Source organism: Aethalodelphis obliquidens, unplaced genomic scaffold, assembly GCF_003676395.1.
Source record: "Aethalodelphis obliquidens isolate GAN/ISIS:26980383/991018 unplaced genomic scaffold, ASM367639v1 scaffold9, whole genome shotgun sequence".
Lineage (NCBI taxonomy): Eukaryota > Metazoa > Chordata > Mammalia > Artiodactyla > Delphinidae > Aethalodelphis > Aethalodelphis obliquidens.
In genome coordinates, this window is record NW_020837953.1 from 37,019,505 (window position 1) to 37,042,588 (window position 23,084).

General features: G+C 49.4%; 1 protein-coding gene across 8 annotated transcripts in view; it reads left to right on the top strand.

Moving 5' to 3' along the window:
* KIF17 (kinesin family member 17) overlaps positions 1-23,061 on the top strand; it is a 50,688-nt gene extending 27,627 nt beyond the window's left edge. For 2 of the 8 annotated variants that reach the window (XM_027109886.1, XM_027109887.1), the window contains exons 8-16: positions 76-629; positions 1,542-1,622; positions 2,233-2,331; positions 2,901-3,106; positions 5,113-5,344; positions 15,780-16,038; positions 17,151-17,221; positions 19,077-19,197; positions 20,176-23,061. In XM_027109886.1, the coding sequence (XP_026965687.1) occupies positions 76-629; positions 1,542-1,622; positions 2,233-2,331; positions 2,901-3,106; positions 5,113-5,344; positions 15,780-16,038; positions 17,151-17,221; positions 19,077-19,197; positions 20,176-20,354 (1,802 nt within the window). In that variant the 3' untranslated portion in view covers positions 20,355-23,061. The remainder of the gene's footprint in view (positions 1-75; positions 630-1,541; positions 1,623-2,232; positions 2,332-2,900; positions 3,107-5,112; positions 5,345-15,779; positions 16,039-17,150; positions 17,222-19,076; positions 19,198-20,175) is intronic. The other 6 variants (XM_027109881.1, XM_027109884.1, XM_027109883.1 and 3 more) reach the window with 6 other exon arrangements.
* The last annotated feature ends 23 nt before the right edge of the window (positions 23,062-23,084 follow it).

The following is a 23,084-nucleotide window of genomic DNA, read 5'->3' on the forward strand; positions in this document are numbered from 1 at the left end:
GCTTGGGGCCAGCTTCCAGGGAAGGGTCCCGCCTGTCCACCCTGTAAAAAGCTAAAGGAAGGTCTCTATTTGCAGAGGCTGTCCTGAAGGCAGAAGTCCTCTACAAGGCCGAGGTCATGTCCAGGGCTGAGCTCGCCAGCAGTTCTGAGCACTCACCTACTTTCCAGTACAAGATGGCCGTGAAACCCGAGATCTACTCCATGCCTGACACCCTGCCCAGTGAGGGTGTCTTCAAGACTGAGGTTTCTTCCAGGTTTGAGGAACTGCCCAAGGTGGAGGCCTCCAAGTCGGAGGTTTCTCTTGGGTCTGATGAGTCTTCCACGCTCGAAGAAAATTTCATCTCCACGGCTTTCCCTGGGCCCAGGGAGCCCTCCAGCCTGGAGGTCCCTGTGCCTGAGGTGGAGGCCCCGAGTGGACACTTCCTAGATGAGGATGTCAGCCGGGAGGCCACGGAGCCCCTGTGGGAGGAGGAGCCCTTCCTCCAGGGAGAAGAGCCCCACCTGAGGGCCCTGGAGCTGCTTCCGGGCCTGCACAACCCACTTGCCGTGGAAGCCAAGCTGGCCAGGCTCTCCTCCACGGGGGCCGGGCTGGACGTGCCCCAGGCGGACGTACCCAAGGTCACCACGCAGGTAGCTGATGTCATGCAGGATGCCATGGGGGCAGAGCTCAGCTGGGGCACAGAGGTCATGGGGCACGTGCAGACGTTTAACCTCTGCTGCTCCGGCACTGCCGGCACCATCTCTGCGGTGTCTCTGGCGTGGCGACAGCTCAGCTGTTCAGGGGTCTGGGAAAGAGAGACTCTGTCTGATGGTCTGTAAACCAGTAGGAAGGTTGGGATTGGGATCCCAGGCGATGCCAGCTGGGCACCTGTTTTGCTGACGGAGGGACATCTGTGCAGGGAGTTTGCTGGTTGCCATGGTTACACTGAGCTCCAGGCCTGAAAGAGCTGGAGGTGGCCTTGGTCAACCCTCATGCTCTTGTCGGGGAGGGGGTCCTGTGAGAATCCAGCTACCTTTCAGGGGCTACCCAGGAATCCTGAGATGCAGCTCTTCCTCCAACCTGCCCCTTTATCCTGTGCCTTCTCCCTTTTCAACCCTCTGTTTTTATGTTTAAAAATCTTTTTTTCTCTCTTCTTCCCTTCCCTTCCCTTCCCATATGTGTGATTGTGTGGGTATAAAGACCACAGGCCTTTGAATCAGACCTGGGCTCAGATCCCAGCTCTACCACTCACTCAGTTGTGTGACCTTGTCCAGTCACCTTTCTGGGCCTCAGTTTCCTCATCTATAAAATGGGGATGCTGACACATGCTTCACGTGAGGTCATGCAGGTAACGCTCCTGCAACATAGCAGTGTCTCTCCTCTCTCCCCCATTTCCTCTCTCCCCTGTTCTCCCCTCTCATCTAGTCTCCCCTCCTTCCCTCAGGAAGAGGTGGTGGGGTTGGTGAGCAGGTGGGGAGCTGAAGGGGCAGGGCAGGGCAGGGCAGCAAAGGATGATTCTGGCCCAACCACTCCTCTTCCCCCTGCCCCTGTTCTCCTCCAAGCACCCCTCCCAGACAGATCTGCTGGAGCCTGGTGACCTCAGGTCAGAAGCTGACGCGGCCGACGACCTCATGCCCAGGACTGTGAGTACTGACAGGCGGGGGCAGTTCCAGGGGCCTGATTCTTCCCGGATGCTTCCGCTTGTCTCCTTCCTCTCTGGCCTCAGTTTCCTCACTCGTAAAACTGGAACAACAGGGACTTCCGTGGCGGTCCAGTGGTTAAGACTCTGCGCTCCCAATGCAGGGGGCTCGGGTTCGATCCCTGGTCGGGGAACTAGATCCCGCACGCCGCAACGAAGGTCCTGCACGCGGCAGTGAAGATCCCACGGGCCACAACTAAGACCCAGTGCAGCCAAATAAATAAATAAATAACAGAAACAAAACCAAGGACAACAACCCCAGCCCTCCCCCAGCTTATCCCCATCTCAAAGCAGCGTGCAAATCAGAGGAGCCGTCACCTCTCTTTTTGTCGATTTGCCAATAAGAGGCCACTGATCCACAGCGATTTTCAAACTTTCCTCAGCCGTGGAGCCCTTGTCTAGAGCAGAGAGGCCCAGCATGTGCGGTGGACGAGGGCCGCAGAGCAGGGGATGGGGGCCCCGGAGGCACCATCAGGGAACCCCCCCGGGGGTGGGGGACCCGTTTTGAGCTCTGCTGCTCTCAGACCCCACCCTTGTTTTCTCTTCTGCTTCAGAGAACACAACCGGCCAAGGGCACTGGGAGGAAGGCTTTAAATCTGCCCACATTTGTGGAGAGAGAAAGCGATCTGCCAGCTTCTGGACCTGATCTCTGGGTAGGAGCCGGCGCTGCAGGTTCTTAGGAGATGGGAGACAGGGAGGTTGGGACGCCCCGGCCGGCAGGTGACATTGAGATGGGACCGAAGCAGGAAGAAGGCGCTGGGGGGAGCACCAAGCAGGGGTCAGCAAGTGTCAGAGTCCTGAGGTTGGAAAGATCTTGACTTTCTCAGTGACAGAAAAGGAGGTCAGAGAAGTGGCAGTACGGATGGGGTTGTGGGGAGAAGGCAGGGAGCGGGCACGGAGGGTGCAGCAGCCCATGGAAGAAACTGGATTTTACTGCAAATGTGATGGGAAGCTGTGAAGGATCAGTTTATATTTTAAGAAAATCCCGCTGGCTGCCGTGTGTAGCCTGGATGGTGAGGGGTGGGAGAGGGAGCTGGGGGACCGTTTTGGGGGGATGTTGGTGGAAATGGTGCATTTTTGTATAACTGGGTGTGCCCGAGCCAGAAGTGATCCGTCCCAGACTGCCAGGGGCCGGGCTGCCCCCGTCTGGGATTGAGGCCGCTGTGAGCTCGTGTCCAGGAGTTGGCCTCCCGCCTCCACCTGGGTTTCTCTTTGTGCTCAGGAGGTTGACCTGGGCCCGGGAGTGACCGAGGAGGTGGTGTTGGCAGCAGAGCCCAGTGTGGGAGCCGAGGGTGAAGCCCAGGTGGCCTTAGAGGCTCAGCCTCAGTCTCTGCTGGCCAAGACAACTGCGAGAAGGGACAGTATGGAGGTGGCAGTGCTGACCGATGACCTACTGCCCACTGTGGACCAGCAGCAGGTGCTTGCCCGGTAAGCACCTGAGCCCGGGGTGGGGTGGGGGGGTGGGACCCCATGTGGGGAAGGAGGGAGCTATGCCCGGGGGGTGGTGGGACCCCATGTGGGGCGGGAGGGAGCTATGCCCTGCGCGCAGGGGTGGAGGTGCCCATAGATTCTTCCTGAGCCCCACCCAGGTCTTCTGATGTGGCTGAGCCTCTCCAGGAGAAGCGGGGCAGGGATGGTGCTCGGGTCAGCCAGGTGGCAGGGCTCTGCTCCCGAAGCAGCACAGGTGCCACCAGATCCCCGCCTGGTTTTTGAGGGGCCAGGCCTGCAGGCTTCAGGAGCTCAGGGCAGGAGATGCAGGCTTCCCCTAGGTCGCCGCCGAGCCTCCAGTTCCTCCCTGATGGAAGATGTGCTCCCCCTAGGGACAAGCCACCCCAAACACACCCTGGGGCGCCTGCGGGGGCTGCGCTTTCCTCACTTGCTCTGCGGCTTTGTGCAAGTCGCTTAACATCTCTGAGCCTTGGTTCTCACCACTGTAGTTGAGATTACAGTCAGGCTCACCTCCATGACAGAGTCAGCCCCACGGCCAGGGGTTCAGCCCCCTTCGGGCCCCACAGTCCACTGTTCAAACATTAACTGAGCAACTACTACGTGCTGGGCACCAGGATGCAAGCATAGATGGGATGTCGCCTTGGCCTTCAAGGGGCTCTCCGTCCAGGGGCAGGCAGGTACATGAGGTCTGGGGAGGCAGGTTCTGGAGCAGTTAGAACCAGGTTCTGTGTAGTCACTGCCTGGGTTCCCGTCCGCCTCCACCACTTCCCAGCTCTGCCACCTAGGCTGAGGTTAACCTCTCTGTGCTTCAGCTTCTCATCTATACAGTGGGTGATAGAATCTCAAGAAGCTTGTTGTGAGGGTCAAATGAGACGACGCCTACAGAGGCGGGAGCTTGGTGTCGCGCACACAGAAAACACGTGGCACATGTGGCGATTTTCACTGTGTGGTCTGCAGTGTGGTCGGGGAGGGCTTCTCGGAAGAGGGGACACCTGAATAAGGTTTGCACGAAGATGCCTCAGGGGTGGCATTTGAGGTACGGGGCACACCTAAGGTGGCACAAAGGTGCAGGGGGTGGAAACAGTCTGGGTGTTTGGAGAAACAGCCGCCCTGAGTTGAAGCTGGAGTGAGTTAGGGGTGGTGGGGGCAGAGGGAGGTGAGACAGGGAGGCCCTATGTGCCCCCGGGGCTTGGGCTTCATCCTGATGGGGACCCTACAAGGGTCTTAAGCAGAGCAGTGAATTGGATGTGACTCGCCTGAATCCTGGCTGCCGTCAAGCCGAGAACTGAGCCTGACGCGGGTCTGGGCCCGGCTGCTCAGTTTGCGTGGTTCCGTCCTTTCCCTTCAGCATGATCTCCTATCCTGTTATGAATCCTGGGACTGTCTTTAGTTATACTCCCCTTATGTCCCTTTGGAAAGAGGCAGAGTCTAAAATACCTCTGTTGTGCTTTATTCGAGAGTAGGGAGTTCTGCATAAGCCTTTGTAGTTATTTCAAATTTGTACTTTTAAAGGCAAAACTCTAAACATTTTTTTAGCATTTTAGATACAAATATTTAAAAAAACGAACTGTTCTTAATGTTCCCTGATTAAACATTATGCACTGACTGTATGGAACATTCTCCACAACCCAGGGGTATTCTGATCCCTGAGGTTGCCTGGGAGCATGGCCGCGAGCCTGCCCTGTGGTGGCACCGTCAGTCCCAGGAGGCGGGAGGCGGGTGGAGCAGCTCTGGCTCCAGAGGGAGACTCTCGCCCTTCCTGTGGGGCAGAACCAGCTGGGTGGCTGAGCACACAGGCTTGGAGTCAGGGAGATCTGGCAGGAATGCTGGGTCTGATTCCGAGCCAGCAGCTTCACCTCTCTGGGCCTCAGTTTACGTGTCTGTGAAGTGGGGTTGTTGGAAGGAGTCGATGAGATCAGGCTGGACATCCAGCGCTCAGTGATCGGTAGACTGTGTCACGTTTGCTTTCTCCTCCATGAGGGCAGCTTGCAGCTGTTGGAGCAGCAGGTGGTCGGGGGCGAGCAGGCCAAGAACAAGGACCTGAAGGAGAAGCACAGGCGGCGGAAGCGGTATGCAGACGAGCGCAAGAAGCAGTTGGTGGCGGCCCTGCAGAACTCAGACGAGGACAGCGGGGACTGGGTGCTGCTCAACGTCTACGACTCCATCCAGGAGGAAGTGAGGGCCAAGAGCAAGCTGCTGGAGAAGATGCAGAGGAAGGTGAGGCCCTGGGCTCAGGCCGCGCCCCCGCTGGCCCCGCCCCCACACGCAGGCAACGCTGGGCGGGGCCTTCACACCCGGTCTTGACACCTGCGTGTATGTATTCGGTACCTGCTGTATGACACACCCTATTTTGGAAGCTGTCACGGTGACAGGTGCGTCTCTGCACTCTTGGAGCTCGCGTTCCAGGGGAAGTGTGTGTGTGTGTAAGAAACGACGTAGCAGAGAAAGAAGCAAGAGACTCTAGGGAGCGGTAGCCTGAAGAGAACGGGGGTGGGGCAGGAGGTAGGGGCGGCTTTATTTTTATGTTTTTACTTTTTTTTAAGTACCAATGCCCAAATCACAAATGCAAAACTGAATTCATTTCCACAAAGTGAGTGCCCTGTGCAACCAGCACCCAGACGGAGGCACCGAGCATTAGCAGAACCCCAGAAGTTCCTGGGGCCACCATAGATGGTGGGGACAGGGCCGTTCTGGTGGAGGTGGTGGGACGTGATGGAAGAGCGGTCTGGGCCGAGAGACCGTCCAGTGCCCGGAATGAGGTCCGCGGTTCGGGGAACAGAAAGGCAGCTACCTGGCTGAGCTTGGGGAGTGAGGACAAGAGGAGAATGAGGCTCTGCCATCTGTGACAGACACTTGTATGTCCTTCAGAGCATCCTCTGGGTGACCTGGGCCTCATAATGTCCTCCTTGGCCACCTGCTCCCTCCCCATCCCCACTCAACACAGGCGACCAAGGGATCTTGCCAAAGCATAAAGATGATACTTTTTCCTCTTTAAACGTCTTTAGTTTTAAATTTTTCTTGGCTGTTTTCATGCCTTTTCTTAATACCCTTTATGTCCTTAGTTGAATTTGGTCTTTCTCGTACTTTGGTCTACATATCTTAAGTTTTTAAAAAATTCTTTCCTCGTTTTGTGTTAATGTCCCACTTGACGTCTTCCTCATTTTTGTCCATTTCAAGATTTTGGATTTCTGATTTGAAAATTTCACATCTGTGAGTGCTTGTTTAAGGAAACTTTGTCCACACTGGGGTGCTGAGTTATATTTTTAATCCGTTTGGTTCCGTGTGCTTGTGCTTTGGGGGGAATTTTCTTCTGCTGAAATGCTGTGATTTTCATTTTCTGTATCTTATGGTAGCTTTGATTAGATACATCTGCTCTCTTCTGTTTACTTCATAATGTCTTGTTTTTCTGCACTCTCAGTGACAATTGAATGCAGACGTTGTTGGAGGATGGAGGGAACAAAAAGTACCCACCAAACTAAGATACCTTGGGACAGAAGAATGAGGCAGGCAGCTGCATATAATCAATGGATCCGTTGATTATAGGGTGCGGTACTCACAGGGTGGGACTGGGCAGGTGACAATTCGGGAGCATTCGCAGCTGCGCTCCGCAGCACCGAGGGGGCGTTGGGACAATTCTGTATTTACGTAGCGTGTGGGGGTAGGTACTTGAAAACAGGAAGAGCACTTTTAAGTCAAGATTTATGAATGGGTAACTAGTCTTGTGCGCAGTGGGAATACGTCAGGGAAGGTCTTCGTCATTGTTTGGAGACTACCAGAGCATAGAGGCTACCTGGACCTCATCATAATTAAACAATATCTATGAACTACAAAGCCCCACACAGAAGAGATTTACTACCCTGTACAGCCCTAGGTAGGGTCCGTGAAAGGACAGGAGGAACTGAACGAGCCCAGGATGGCATCAGTTATGCTAACAGCCATACAGAGGTAAAGGTTCGGGGTGCCTAGCTGGGCTTTCCTATTTGATAGCACGCTCTTCTGGCCGTACAGAAGCGCAGCTTTACATAGAGCTTTTCATTAGTGTCCTATGGCTGCTGTAGCAAATTACCACACATTTAGTTGCCTGAAACAACACAAATATATTATTTCACGGTTCTGTAGGTCAGATTCCAGGTACAGCGTGGCTTGGTTTCTCTGCTTAGAATTCCACAAGGCTGAACTGAAGGTATGGCAGGACTGCATTTCTTTCTGGACGTCCTAGGGGAGAATCCATCTGCAGGTTGCTGACAGAATTTATTGCTATGTGGCTGTAGGATTGAGGTTCCCATCTCCTTGCTGGCTGTCAGCCATGGTCATTCTCAGTTTCTGGAGGCAGCCGGCATTTCCTGGCGCCTGTCCCCCTTCAAAGACAGCCTGGACGATAGAGTCCCTCTCCTGCTTCCAATCCCTTTTTTTTAAAATGGATTTAAAAAAAAATAAATTTATTTATTTTATTTATTTATTTTTGGCTGCATTGGGTCTTCATTGATGCACGTGGGCTTTCTCTAGTTGCTACGAGCAGGGGCTGCTCTTCGTTGCGGCGCGTGGGCTTCTCATTGCATTGGCTCCTCTTGTAGAGCACGGGCTCTAGGCGCGCGAGTTCAGTAGTTGTGGCACACAGGCTTAGTTGTTCCGCGGCATGTTGAATCTTCCTAGACCAGGGCTTGAACCCGTGTCCCCTGCATTGGCAGGCGGGTTCTTGACCACTGCACCACCAGGGAATCCTGCTTCCAGTCTCTTTGACTCTCCTCCTAACTTACTTCTGTGAAGCCTCCCTTCCAATGCACCTCTTCTGCCCATCTCTCTGCCCCCCGTCTCCCACACTTGATTACCTTGGACCCACTCGATAATGCGGGATAATCTCCCTATTTTAAAGTCAATTGATTAATAACATTAATTCCATTTGCAAAGTCCTTTTTGCCGTTTAAGATAACATATTCACAGGCATAACACCAGGGGATGAAAATCATAGGGGCAAAAATCTTGCCTTCCAAAGCAGTTTTTTTTTTAAAAAAAAATTTATTTATTTTGGTGAGAGGGGCCATTGCTTCTTTTGTAATTTTCTCTTGTTTCTGCAGGACTTTTAATTTCCACTTCAAGGGGCATCTCCCACTTCTAAGTGCTCTCTAAATGACCTCCAGAGCAGTGCCTTAGAGAGACTAATAGTTTGAGTCCTGCACACATTTCAGTCTCTCCTATCAATTTCCCAATGTCAGATCGGTTTTCAGTGTTTTCCCACCGTCAGAGTGGGGCTTTCTCTTTGGGTAGTGATTTAACTGCCTTCTGTCACCTTGTCCTTCCACTCCGTGCTTTCCTGGGTGCCCTCCACTTATCCCCCTGCGGGGTGGGCTAGGAGCTGTCTGCTGAATTTATTGGTAATTTGAAGCTTCTAGTGTCCTCTGTCTCCCAGTCAGTGCCTGGGCTCAGGATGGTTTTATTTTTTCTCCTCATTGTTCTGTATGTTTTTCTGAGGCTCTCTCTGGGGAGATTCAGATTTAGGTATCTGTGTATATATTTTTAAAATATAAACAAATGTGTGTGTGTGTGTGTGTGTGTGTGTGTGTGTACACTCGTCCCTCTCCCCATACATATCCTCCCCCTTCTTGGATAAGAGTAGCTACAATACACACTTCCCCCACCTAGGTTTTTTTTATTTTTTCACATAATGATATATCCTGAAGATCACTACATAGCAAATCTAGAAATATTCCTCATTCCTTTCTACTGCTACATGGTACTCCACCGTGAGGCTGTATCATTGTTTACTCAAAAGTCATGATGGGGGCTTCCCTGGTGGCGCAGTGGTTGAGAGTCCGCCTGCCGATGCAGGGGACGCGGGTTCGTGCCCCGGTCCGGGAAGATCCCACATGCCGCGGAGCGGCTGGGCCCGTGAGCCATGGCTGCTGAGCCTGCGCGTCCGGAGCCTGTGCTCTACAACGAGAGGCCACAGCAGTGAGAGGCCCGCGTAATGCAAAAAAAAAAAAAAAAAAAAAAAAAGTCATGATGGACATTTCCAATCTTTTGCTACAATAAGGGGTGCTCTAGTGAATAGTGAATAGTCTTTTATATTTTTGGTAGATTCTTTTGGAATCAATTCCTCCAACTGGGATTGCTGGGACAAAGAGTAAATACATGTGTGATTTTGCTAGATATTGCCAACTTCCCTCCATGGGGGCTGTGTCCGTTTGTGCTTCCACTAGCACGCATGTGTGTGTTTTCTCACAGCCTCACCAACAGGTTATACTGAAAATTTTTTGGATTTTTGACATTCTGATGGACAAGAAGTAGTACCTCAGTGTAGTTTTCTTTCTTTAAAAAAAATATGGAGTCCTCACATTATCCCCCCTAGATTTATTTATTTATTTATTTATTGGCCACGCTGCACAGCACGCGGGATCTTAGTTCCCTGACCAGGGATGGAACCCACGCCCCGTGCAGTGGAAGCACAGAGTCTTAACCACTGGACCACCAAGAAAGTCCATAGTTTCCTTTTTTACATTAAGAAAAATTGAGATATAATTGACATATAACATTATATTGGTTTCAGTATAGAACGTAATGATTGAGTATTTGTACATATTGTGAAATGATCATCACAATACGTCTAGTTAACATGCGTCACCTCACACAGTTACAAATTCTTTTTCTTGTGATGAGAACCTTTAAGATCAACTCTCTTAGCAACTTTCAAATATGCAACACAGTGTTATTACCTGTAGTCTCCATGCTGTGTGTTACATTCCCAAGACATTTATTTTATGATTCAGTGCAGTTTTAATCTGCATTTTTTATACTGTGAGCAAGGTTGAGTATTTTTTCATATGTTTTAGGGATGTTTGCAGGTTTTATTCTCGGAACTGTGTTCACAGGATGGTGGTTCTTTTTCTTCTCTACTTGTAGGAGCTCTTCATATAGAAGTATTATAATTTATATTAGCGATATTAACTGTTCGTCTGTGAGATAAGTTGGAAATCTTTTTTCTTCTAGTTTGTTATTGTCACTTTTTACTATGCTTTATGGTATTTTTCCATAAAATTTTTTTTGGTCAAGTTGAGTAACTTTTAAATTATTGCATATGGATTTTGAGTCATAGCTGGAAATCTTCACTTGTGTTTTCTCCTAGAACTTGTATGGGGTTTTTTGTTTTTTGTTTTTACATTTAAATCTCTGATCCACTTGGAATTTATTGTGGTGCACGTGTGAGGAGCTGATTCAATATTATCTTTTGCACCATTTTTTGAGAAGTCCATTTACTCTCCACTGACTTCAGTGCTGTTCTTTTGTATCCTAAGTTTCTGTAAGTTTCTGTACAGATATAGTTTCTGTATCTGTAAGTTTCTGTATGTACTTAGATGTATTTCTGGATTTTCTGTTCATTTCTCTTGCTCATGTCTGTGCATGTACCAGTGTCAGCTACTTTGTTTAAAATTCTGAGGCTTTATAACCTGTTTTATAATCTCATAATCCTTGCTTAGTGATTTTCTTTTCCAGGTTTTACCTGGCTATTCTTTCTTGTTTGCTTCCCCCACCCCAAATGAACTTTATAAACAATTGGGTTAGCTCAAAAGAAAAAGAAAAAAGCGGGTGGAATTTTGGGGAGAATTATGTTATATTTATAAGTTAGCTTGGGAGTATTGACATTTTTATGAAGTTGAGTTATCCTGTTCAGGAACATCCATGGCATATCTTTCTATTAGTTCAAATCAATTTTTATGTCACTCAGGAGAATTTTATAGATTTCCTCATATAGGTTTTAGACATATCTTGTTAGTTTTACACTTAGGTATTTTATTCTATTTGCTTTCCTCTATGGGGTATCCTTCTCCATTGTAACTTTTTAAAAAAAAATAAATTTTATTTATTTATTTTTGGCTGCGTTGGGTCTTCATTGCTGTGCACGGGCTTTCCCTAGTTGCAGTGAGCGGGGGCTACCCTTTGTTTCGGTGTGCAGTCTCCTCATTGCAGTGGCTTCTCTTGTTTCAGAGCACAGGCTCTAGGTGTGCAGGCTTCAGTAGTTGTGACACACAGGCTCAGTAGTTGTGGCCTGCGCTCTAGAGCTCAGGCTCAGTAGTTGTGGCGCACGGGCTTAGTTGCTCCGCGGCCTGTGGGATCTTCCCGGACCAGGGCTAGAACCCGTGTCCCCTGCATTGGCAGGCGGATTCTTAACCACTACGTCACCAGGGAAGTCGTCTTCTCCATTATATCTTCTAACTGGATTTTGTTTGTGAAATGAAGACTATTGGCTGACAAAGGTATTTTAAAAAATCATTATGAAATAGAAGAGAACACTTCTCAATTCTTTCTATGGGGCCAGTAACACCTGATACCAAAACCAGACAAAGACATAACAAGAAAACTATAAACCAATATTTTAATGAATATAGATAAAAAATGCTCTACAAGATACCAGCACACCAAATCTAGCAACATATAAAAAGGATTATACACCATGCTGAAGTGGGATTTATCCCAGGAATTCAAGGTTGGTTTAGCATCCAAAAATCAATTAATGTAATATCAATAGAATAAAGGACAAAATCTACATGATCATCTTAATAGATGCAGAAAAAGCATTTAACAAAATTCAAAACCTGTCATGATAAAAACACTCAGCAAACTAGGAATGGAAGGTAACTTCTTCAGCCTGATAAAGGGCATGAAAAACTCACAGCTAACATCATACTCAGTGGTGAAAGACAGAATGCTTTTCCCTTAAGATCAGAAACAAGAAAAGGGTACTTGCTCTTACAACTTCTGTTCAACATTGGACTGGTGGTTCTAGCAAGGGCAGTTAAGCAAGAAAGTGAAATGAAAGGCATCTAGATTGGCAAAGAATAGGTAAAACTATCTCTAGTTGCAGATGACATGATCTTTATATATAGGAAATCTTAAGGAATCCACTAAAAAAATCTACTGGAATCAATGAACAAGTTCAGCAGGATACAAGATCAATAAGGAAAAAGCAGTTGTATTTTTGTACACTTGCAATGAATAATCTGCAAATAGATTTAAGAAAACAATTTCATTTACAATACATCAAAAATAATAAAATACTTAGGAAAAATTTTTTTAAATAAATTTATTTATTTTATTTATTTATTTTTGGCTGCGTTGGGTCTTTGTTGCTGCGCGTGGGCTTTCTCTAGTTGCGGAGAGTGGGGGCAGCTCTTTGTTGCAGTGCACGGGCTTCTCATTGCGGTGGCTTCTCTTGTTGCAGAGCACGGACTCTAGGCACATGGGCTTCAGTAGTTGTGGCTCGCAGGCTCTAGAGTGCAGGCTCAGTAGTTGTGATGCACGGGCTTAGTTGCTCCACAGCATGTGGGACCTTCCTGGACCAGGGCTCGAACCCGTGTCCCCTGCATTGGCAGGTGGATTCTTAACCACTGCACCACCAGGGAAGCCCAGGAAAAAGTTTTACAAAAGAAGTACAAAACTTATATTCCAAAAACTATAAAACATTGTTGAGAGAAATTAAGAATACCTAAATAGAAACTTCCCTGGCGGTCCAGTGGTTAAGACTCTGCACCTCCACTGCAAGGGGCATGGGTTCGATCCCTGGTCCGGGAACTAAGATACCCGGTATGCTGCTCAGCGTGACCAAAAAAAAAAAGAGAGAGAGAGAGAGAGAGAGAAAAGGATACCTAAATAAATGGAAAGATATACCATGTTCATAGATTGGAAGACTTAATTTTGACAAGATGGCAATACTTCTCAAATTGATCTGCAGATTTCAAGGCAATCACTCTCAAAGAACCAACTGGCTTCTTTGAAGAAATTGACAAGCTGATCTTAAAGTTCATATGGAAATTCAAGGGACTCAGAATAGCCAAAATAATCTTGAAAAGAACAAAGTTGGAGGACTCATACTTCCTGATGCAAAATTTACTACAAAGTTACAGTAATCAAGGCTGAGTGGTACTGGTGTAAAGACAGACATATAGAATCAGTGGAATGGAACTGGGGGGGTCTAGAAATAAACCCTCACGTTTACAGTTAGTTGATTTTCAACAAGAGTGCCAAGATGATTCAATGGAGAAAGGATAGTCTTTTCAACAAATGATGCTGGGCCAACTAGATACCCACATGCCAAAGAAAGATGCTGGACTCCAACCTCATGTAGTATACAAAAATTAACTCAAAATGAGTCAAAAACCTAAATAGAAGAGATAAAAACTATAAAACTCTTAGAAGAAAATGCAGGTTTAAACCTTTATTACCTTTAATTAGGTAATGCTTTCTTAGGTATGATACCAAAAGCACAAACAACAAAGGAATAAAAGATAAATTGGACTTAATCAAAATTAAACTTTTGTAGGAATTCCCTGGCGCTCCAGTTGTTAGGACCCCACACTTTCACTGTTGAGGGCCCAGGTTCAATCCCTGCTCAGGGAGTTAAGATCCTACAAGCCGCAGGGCGCAGCCAAAACACAACAAAGTAAAACAAAAAAAGAACCAGCAGGTATTTAAAAAAAATCAAACTTTTGTGCTTCAAGGAACACTATCAAAAAAGAGAAAAGACATCTCACAGAATGAAAGAAAATATTTTCAAATCATATAGTATGATAAGATGCTTGCATCTAGAAAATATTTAAAAAACTTACAACTCAAGAATAAAAAGACCACCCAATTTTTAAATGGGCAAAGGATCTGAACAGACATTTCTCCAAAGAAGATATACAAATGGCCAATAAACACATGAAAAGATGTTCAACATCATTAGCCATTAGGGAAATGCAACTCAAACCCACAGTGAGATACCATCTCATACCCACTGGGATGATTGTAGTAAAAAAGACATACAATAACAAATGTTGGTGAGGATGTGGAGAAATTGGAGGCCTCATATACTGCTTTGAAAAATAGTCTGGAAGTTCCTCAATTGCTTAAACATAGTGTTACCATATGACCCAGCAGTTACACTCAAGAACAACAAAAATATATCCACACAAAAAATTGTACACTGATGTTCATAGTCGCATTTTTTATTATAGCTGCAAATGAAAACGATCATGAATGAAAACATAACGTGATATATCCACACAATGGAATATTATTTGGCAGGAAAAGGAATGAAGTACTGACATGTTCTACAACATGGATGAACCTTGAAAACTCTATGTTCATTGAAAGAAGCCAGATACAAAAGACCGCATGTTGTATGATTACATTTATATGAAATGTCCAGAATAAACATACCTGTAGAGACAGAAAGTAGACTGGTGGTGATGATTGTACAACTCTGAATATGCTAAAAGCCACTGAATTGTACACTTTATTTATTTATTTTTTTGTGGTATGTGGGCCTCTCACTGTTGTGGCCTCTCCCGTTGCGGAGCACAGGCTCCGGACGCGCAGGCTCAGCGGCCATGGCTCACGGGCCCAGCCGCTCCACGGCATGTGGGATCTTCCCGGACCAGGGCACGAACCCATGCCCCCTGCATCGGCAGGCAGACTCTCAACCACTGTGCCACCAGGGAAGCCCTATTTTTTATTTTATTTTATTTTTTGGCTGTGCTGCATGGCTTGTGGGATTTTAGTTCCCTGCTAAAGGATTGAACCCAGGCCCCTGGCAGTGAGAGCGTGGAGTCCTAACCCCTGGACCACCAAGGAATTCCCAAATTGTACACTTTAAATTGGTGAATTGTATGACGTGAACTATATCTCAATAAAGCTGTTATAAAAATCATTGTGAATGATTACAAATGCACAATAATATATTAAGATTGTTACCATGAATGCCGTGTATCTACTATCTAGCTACATTCATGGAGCATAATTAATTTAATTGAAGGCCCTGTGTACCCACCCCTCCCTCATGGCTGTGTCCTACCAGACATCCTGTGTTCTCAGTTGATTACATGTGACTATCATTCCCATGAATTTATTTTTAAATTTTTAAAAACATTTATTTTATTTTATTTATTATTATATTATTATTATAACTTATTCCCATGAATTTAAAACAGTCTTCTTTACTAATCAAACTGCCCCTGCTCTTTGAGGAAACAGATTGTGCCAAGGTGTCTTGGGGTTCAGGGAGGGCCTGGTTGGAGTTGGGAGTCCCCATGCTTAGGAGGCTATGGAGGGCCAGTCTGGCAGACCTGGGCAGGAGATCAAAAAAATCTGGAACCCATGGTTAAATCAAGGTGGGTCTGATTCTTAAGTCTGGTGTTTGTCACATCATAACAGGATTGTGGCAGTGGAAGAGCAAGGACTGTTGAGTCTGAGAATTTATGCCTATTGCTTCTTTAGATAAAGAGTTTGTACAGTTCTCTGAGATCCTGTAGGACTGTGGTGACTACAGTGTTATGTGTGGAGCCTTCTAAAAGGCTCCTGAATAAAATGTATGAGTGTGGGATAGAGACTGAGGGCTGGCAGTGGGGGTTGATGATAAGCCTCTCTTGCTGCTTTCTGCAGGGCTGTGGACCCTGTAGGTGCTCATTTAAACACTAAGTGGAGAGGTGGGAGGGAAGGTGAATGAATCAATGGAAGGATGACAGGACAGACGGTGGAGATCAGAATGGATGGGTGAGTGGATCAGTGAGCAGAGGATGAGTGGCTGGCCGGAGGGGCAGGGAGCGGATGCAGAGGTCAGATGGATGGTGAAATGTGTCGATGTCTTTCCTCCTCACTGCTTGTCATCCCTTGTTTTTAGCTTCGGGCAGCAGAGGTGGAGATCAAAGATCTGCAGTCAGAGTTTGAGCTAGAGAAGATCGATTACTTGGCCACCATCCGTCGGCAGGAACGTGACTTTATGCTCTTCCAGCAGCTCTTGGAGCAGGTGCAGCCCCTGATTCGCCGGGACTGTAACTATAGCAACCTGGAGAAGATAAGGCGCGAATCCTGCTGGGATGAGGATAATGGCTTCTGGAAGATCCCCCAGCCCATCATCATAAAAACCAGCCTCCCAGTAGGTCAGGAACTTTGCTGCGCTGCCCCTCAGCAGTTGTCCCCGCCCTTCTCCACAGTTTGCCCTCCTGCAGGCTGACAGGTGGCCATGCACCTCTCCCTGCTGGCTGTGGGTACAGCAGACATGTGACTCTGGGTACCCAAAATGTTGGGGACCTAAGAGTCAGACAGATGTGGGTTGGAATTCTGGCTCCACCATTCCCTGTGTGACCTTTTGGGGACTCAGTGCCCTCCTCTGTGAAATGGGGATTAATAACAGCACTTTCCTTAAAGATTGCTGGGTGGCTTAAAATGTGTTAGTACCTGTAAAACCCTTAGAGCCACGCCTGGCGCATTTTAAACATGTGGTACATTTTCTTATCATGATCATCATTGTCATTATTTCATCCTGCAATAACCCTGTGAAGGACAAAGATGTTTTACACCTGTTTTACATATGAGGAATCTCAGGGAATGTAAGTGACTTATCCAAAATCACAGTCATAGCGGTGAGTTGTAGGCCAGGGACAGAGATGAGCTGTTCAGAGTTTCAGGCCTGGTTCACCTTCTGCTTTTGCCACTGACCTCCTGTGTGACCTTATGTTGGTCACTGTCCCTCTCTGGGCTTTGGTCCCCTGATCTTCACAAAGAAGGGGTTGGAAAAGATGATCTTGAAGGCTCCCCCACCTCCACTGAGTCAGAGTAGGGCCAGACTTGCGGTGGATCCTCTCCAGCCACGTGCTGGCTCTGCCCATTCAGGGAGCAGCAGGCTCCTGCATCCCACGGGGCCGGCACCGGTCCTCACCTGGTCAGAGGGTATCCATCCAGGTCCTACATCTCTGACGATCACGGATGGCACTGGCACCATCCCTACTGAAACTCCAGCCGCCCCATTTCCCACAGTCTGCAGGCAGAGTGGCCTTTCTCCCTGCGCCCACCTGCTCTCTAGCCTGGAGACAGTGGAGTGGCTTCTTTGGTCTGAGCCCTCCTGTTGTCTGTTTCCCAAAGCCATCCCCTTGCTTGGGCTGGGAGGTGTCCTCCCCTGACTCCAAGCCTGAGCCAGGCCTGAGCGCCCAGCCCCCTGTCCCTCTGGCCCTCATTCCGGGCAGCAGTGACCGCAGCTTCTGTTTTCTCATAGCAGTTTCAACAGGGCTACAGAACAGATCAGCCCGCAAAACCTCCACAGCGGATAACAGTGAACCAGGCACGGTAAGGTCTCTGGGAGAGCGAGGGGAGAGCTGGCACCGGGCAGGCTTGGCCCCCAAGGTGCAGTGCATCAGTGCTGCTGTAGAAACTGGACTCTGTTTCTGTCCACCTCATGATTAAAGTAGGGGGCTGAGCCAGGACCCTTTCTGTGTAATTCTTTGCACCCAGACCCTCCACCCACTCTGGCCCTCATTCAAAAGCCCTTTATGTGCATAAAGACCAGAGGAAAAGCAGGGGTTCAAGGCAGCCCACCCTGCTGGTGAAGGGCAGAAGCTTCAGCTTCAATCCCAGTGGCCAAGGAGTTCATTCTGGTTCCCTTGGTCCCAGCTGGTACCCTTGGACTGAAAGCGTCCTCAGAGTTTCCATAAACAGTCATTGGGATTCTAAAGTCACTTTATTTCATATCTCCCTTGTTTTGTATTACAACAAATATATATCCTTAAAGGAGAGGTCAGCAAACTTTTCCCTAAAGGACCAAACGGTAAATATTTTAGGGTCTGGGGGCCATATGGTCTCTGACACAACTACTCAACTCTGCCGTGATAGCACAAAACCAGCCATATGCAATATGTAAACAAATGAACACAGCTGCGTTCCAGTAAAACTTTACAAGAACAGTCTGTGGGCCAGATTTGGCCCATAGGCTGTAATTTGCTGATCCCTGCCTTAAACCATTACAGATATTTTGGAAAACCTACACAGAAAATACGTTTGCAGTCATGATAAGGCCACTCATAGGTTAATGAATTCCAGCTAAGCATCTCCTCCTGAGCAACTCAGGCTGGTTAAAGCTCTGACCGGCTGCTTTTGATGCCTTAACTTTGTAAAAAAAAAAAAAAAAAGTGTTAAATTATTCCTGAAACAACCATTCTTAACCTGGGACCACAAATGGGTTATATTAGAATGCTTTTAGTTCCAGTAAGCAAACTAGGGAATTTATTGGTTCATGTTAAGTGCACCAGTTTCAGGCATGGCTGGATCAAGGGGCTCAACCAGTCCTGGTTCTGTGTGTTTCTTGACCTTTTGGCTCTGCCTCACTTGGAATCCTAGGTTTGGACTCAGGCAGGCTTTCTCCATGTGGCAGGAAAGACGGCTGCTAGCAATTGGTGATCCAATAGGAAGAGAGACCTGGTCTTTTAGAGCATCTTTAAACCAGTGCTTGCGGCAAGATTCTGATTGGCTCTGCCTGGGTCATGGGCCTACTCTTGGACCGATGACTATATCCAGAAGATGTAGTTCTGTGATTGGCCTAGGCTGGGTCACATGTCCAGCTGTGCAGCAAGGGGATGGGCAGGTGGGATGGTGATATTCGGGTGCTGTGAATGATCACCCCACCAGGGCCATGTCAAGGGGGAGAAGGTAGTTCCCTGAAGGAAGAGATTCAGGCTGAAGAAAAGAAATCCACTGTAGCAGTGAAAAATACTAGTCCTTGGTGATAAAAATGTTGGGACTCCAGTTCTCATGATCAGAAGTGAGCTCATGAGCTGAGTACTGTATTACCTATTCTATGAATATATTGTGATGGGTTTAAGGGTGTGTAGTATCGTGCTTGCCCCGATGGACCTTGTTGTGAGCTTTGCAGGAGGAACAAGGCCCTTCGCGTCCCAAGGAAGATGGGGGTGGAAGGTGGGGAGGAGCACGTGTAGGCCTGGTTGGTGACTGTGACCCTTTTGCCCCGAGCTGCCTAGATCCCACCGCAAGTGTCTGGGGTCTGAAGTGTAGGGTACACCAACGTGGGCAGTGAGGTTCAGGGCAGCCCTGCCACCCAGGCTGGCAGAGCCTGCTGAAGCCTGGGTAAGGGCCCAGGTAAGAACTGCACAAGCAAGGGGTCTTAACCTGTGAGGATTTGGAATCTCAGCAGGAAGAAGACCGCTACAGGCTGATGCTCAGTCGGAGTGACAGTGAAAACATCGCCAGTAACTACTTCCGGCGCAAGCGGGCCACCCAGATCCTCAGTGCGGATCCCATGAAGAGCCTCGGTGAGTGCCGTGCCCACCTCCTGTCCTCCAGGCCCTCCCTGAGAGCTCTGGAGGATTTGGAGTCACACAGGCCTGGGTCAGAAACCCCTTTCCCTCTCTGAGCCTCAGTTTCCTCAGCTGTAAACTGAGGGGGATATGCCTTCTCCTCAGGATCAGGTGAGATGAGGTGGGAAGTGCTCAGTACACGGCCTCCCCTTTCCTCCCCCGCTCTGTCCATCTCCTGGTGGGGAGGTGCTGAGTTGGATCCTGTGTCTCCCCGACACGCAGAAGGTCCTCAGCACACAGCTTGGGCCCCGGCCTGGAGTTGTCTGGGACTTGGTCAGTTGCCACCAGCTTCCTCAGTTGCCAGTATGGTGACTTTCTCCCACTGAGCCAAGTGGGGGCAAACAGGACCACAAAAGCAAAACACACTTTTACAAGCAAGAATCGAAAATCACTTTGTTCCTCTGCTTTTAAAACTAAAATCAAAGACCACAGAGCTTCTAATAAAATACCAATAAAAAGCAAATCTCAGTTCTACACAGAGGTTATTTGAGAGACAGAATGGGTGGAGTTGAGGAATAAGGAGGGAAAAGCTGGACAGGAAAGAAACTGACATCAGTTGAGTAGTTGGCATCATGCCCATGTTGCAGGTGAGGAAACTGAGGCTCGGAGAGAAGTGGCTCCCTAGGGTTATACTTCCAGGAAGTGGTGGAGCAGGGATGTGAAGCAGGCTTGTGTGGCTTGACAGTCCAGGCTGCCTCAGCCTGAGGCTTTAAAACTCCATGCTCCCAGCCCAGACCCATTGGATGCAGATGTAGTGCTGGGTCCAAGGCCTCAACCAGAGCAGCTTCTCAGAGCCTGGGGTCCCAGCTGCGGGACCAGGGCCTCTGGCTGGGTGGGGGGTGGACCAGACTTTGCACCCTGCATGCACGGAGTCTTTTCTCTCCATCCTCTGCGCTCCTGGCTCACCAGTGCTTCTGTCCTTCTTCTCCACAGCACATCACAGCTCGCCGCCAGGCCTCAGCTCCCCACTTGGCAACAGCTCTGCCATCTCACCCACCCAGGCCCCTGAAATGCCCCAGCCTCGGCCCTTCCGCCTTGAGTCCCTTGACATCCCCTTCACCAAGGCCAGGCGTAAGAAAAGCAAAAGCAGCTTTGGCGGTGAGGCTCTGTGAACACATTGCCTGCTGCTGCCCTGCCTTTGGGCTCTGTGAGACTGCCAGGCCCCTCCGGGGCAGGCCCAGCTAGGTCTCCTCCCACCTGCCCCCCACAGTACTGGGTGCACCCGAGGGGGCCCTGGCCCTGGGAAAGCACAGTCCCCTCCCTGCTACCCAGAGAGCCCACTCTGCCCAGGGCATGAGCTCCTCGGAGGCTGGACCATCCTTGGAGAGACCTGCTCTGGCTCTCCACGCCACGTCAGCGTTTTCATCTGCCCTCCACTGTGCCCACCAGTGTTGTCCTGTGCCTCCATGGGCTCAGAAACCCCAGCCCTGCCTCAAGGCCTTCACTAGCAGCCCGATAGAGTGGGACAGTGACTTCCACATGGGTCAAGCTCAATGTCTTGGCGATGGAAAATTGTGCTTCCACCTACTAGGCCCCGCTTTGTGAGGAAGCCCTGTGGGACGGGCACAGGAGTCCTGGAGCAGCTGTTCCCGCACTGCCTATGCTCAGCTGGTCTGCGGCGCAGAGGAGGCCACTCCACATTAAGCTGCCCTAATAAACTGCCTTTAGCTGCTGAACTGCCCTTCTCTGATCCTCTGATAGCATCACTGGGGCCCCTCCCTGCCACTGCCTGGCCTTCATGGGGAAGCTCTTTCTGGAGCAGGGATTCTTAACTGCCTGTAGGCTCCAGGGTCTCTGCAATCCCCTGTAATTGTGAGTATAAGTGCATTTTTTTCTGGAGAGAGCATGTGAATGTGAACTGTCGTTAGATTCTCGAAGGATCTGTGACCCAGGAAAGCAGAGTCCTTGTTCTGGAAAATAGAGGCCACATCTTGCTGAGGCCCAGAGAAGACCCAGGTCTTGATGGCCCTCAGGGGCTGTGCTGGAACTGCGTGTCCTAACATGGCCAGAAATGAATCCAGGCCACCCCAGCTGCCTAAGACAGACCCATCCCCTTGCCCATTGTATACCAGGCCTGCCCTGTGGGAGGGGCCCACAATCTGAGGGAAAAGTCTTGGCCTTTGGTGCTATCCTAAGCCTCATTTCACGCTGAGCCTCATCTGTAAAATGGGGATACCAACCTCATAGGGTCATCGTGAAGGTTAAATGAGATAGTGTGTGAAGTTCCCAGTGCATAGCAGGTGCTCCGTGTTAGTCCCCCTAAATCCTCCCCCTCCCTATTTTGTATTAATTACTGTGATACCTGCCACAAGCCACATGTCTGGGCCAAGGAGCTCACGCCCTGGAGAAGCTAGGGTGGAAGGTGATTAGGAAACTTCGGAGATCAGTCTAAGGGAAGTCAGGCCGCAGTGCATACCTTGAGCGAGAGGATGTAAGATCAGGTCTTTATGGGGAACAAAGTGCCCTTGTGAAGGGAGCAGCAGAGGGTAGGGCTACCATAAAGGATGGAGATCCCGGGGCTTAAGATGGGAATGTGGGAAGAGGGTTCCTGGTGGAGGGGGCTGCATGAACAAAAGGCAGGAGGTGGGGAAGCTCAGGGTATGTTAAAGGTGGGAGGAGAACTGTTCCATGGAAGCCCTGAGCAGGGATGGAGAAGCTGATGAGGCTGCCAAGATGAGTTTAGGTGGAGACCTGAGTAAATAGCCTTTGGGTGCCCCTGAGCCGTGGCAGACTGCTCAGCAACAGGCCGGCACCATCAGGTCTGAGCTTGGTGGATTGACGTGGCATTGTGTGCAGAAGGGCAGGAGGGCTGGGGTGAGAGGCTTAACCTTCCGTGCAGCCCTAACCTTCCATGCAGGGGATGGAGGTAGAATCCGTTATGGAGATGCACAGAGCGAGACTTTTTGACTTTTGCCCCCGCATTCTTGGCTTGGTGGACAAGTATAAGAGGTCAGAAAAGAACAGCTACCTTCTCTCTCCACAGTTACCTTCACCATTTGCCCTGGGATTGTGTTTGGGACCCAGAGAATAGCTGAAGTCTTGGAGATGCTTGTGGTAGCTTTTACTTAGAGTCGTGGTGGGACTGAGGCAGGTCTGAGGTGAGCGGGTTGCCCCTGCGTCAGTTTAGAAGGGGCGGGGGCCAGCAGTACTGAGTGGAAGCTCAGCCTGGCTCTGCACGAAGTGCTTCAAAACCCGCCCTAGTCCTCCCACGAGCCAAGGCTGTTCCAAAGGCACACCGATAAGTAGGAGAGCTGGGCCTCGCCAGTGTCTATTGCCAGCCTAGGACAGTGGCCTGGAGACCAGGGAAATGCCCAGGTAACAGGGCTAGTGAGAGACGGGGCTTCGAAATGAACTCAGCTAGAGGTTTTGAATGGTAGGCCAGTCCGTCGCCCATCCACACTGCCTCCAGTGTGGTCCAACAGGCGGGGGAGGACAGGCCCGCGCCAAGGCCCTGGGCCCCTGAGCAGCAGGACAAATTCTCCACCCCCTCCGCGGTCCCTGATCTTTTTCCAACCACTTTCTCCCTGGAGACAGTGGGGGTGGGGCCTTGTTCCTAGTCGAATCTGTCCTGGGCCAGTGAAGACCGAGGAGGGGGCCCGAGTTGACGCCGCCACTGGCCCAGACCAGGACGAATAGGTTGAAGAGGCGGGACGCACCCATCCGTCCCAAGCTCCGGCGGGAAGCGGGCTCTGGGCTCTAGGCGGAAGCCCGGGATGGGCGGAACCAAGGGGCTAGTAACCCTGTTGATTGGTCGCAGCAGCAGAGCTGTCTCTCTAGGATTGAGCCTTTTCCTTTCGAGAGGCGGAGCCGCGTGCCCCTTTCACCAATAGGATTCAGAGTAT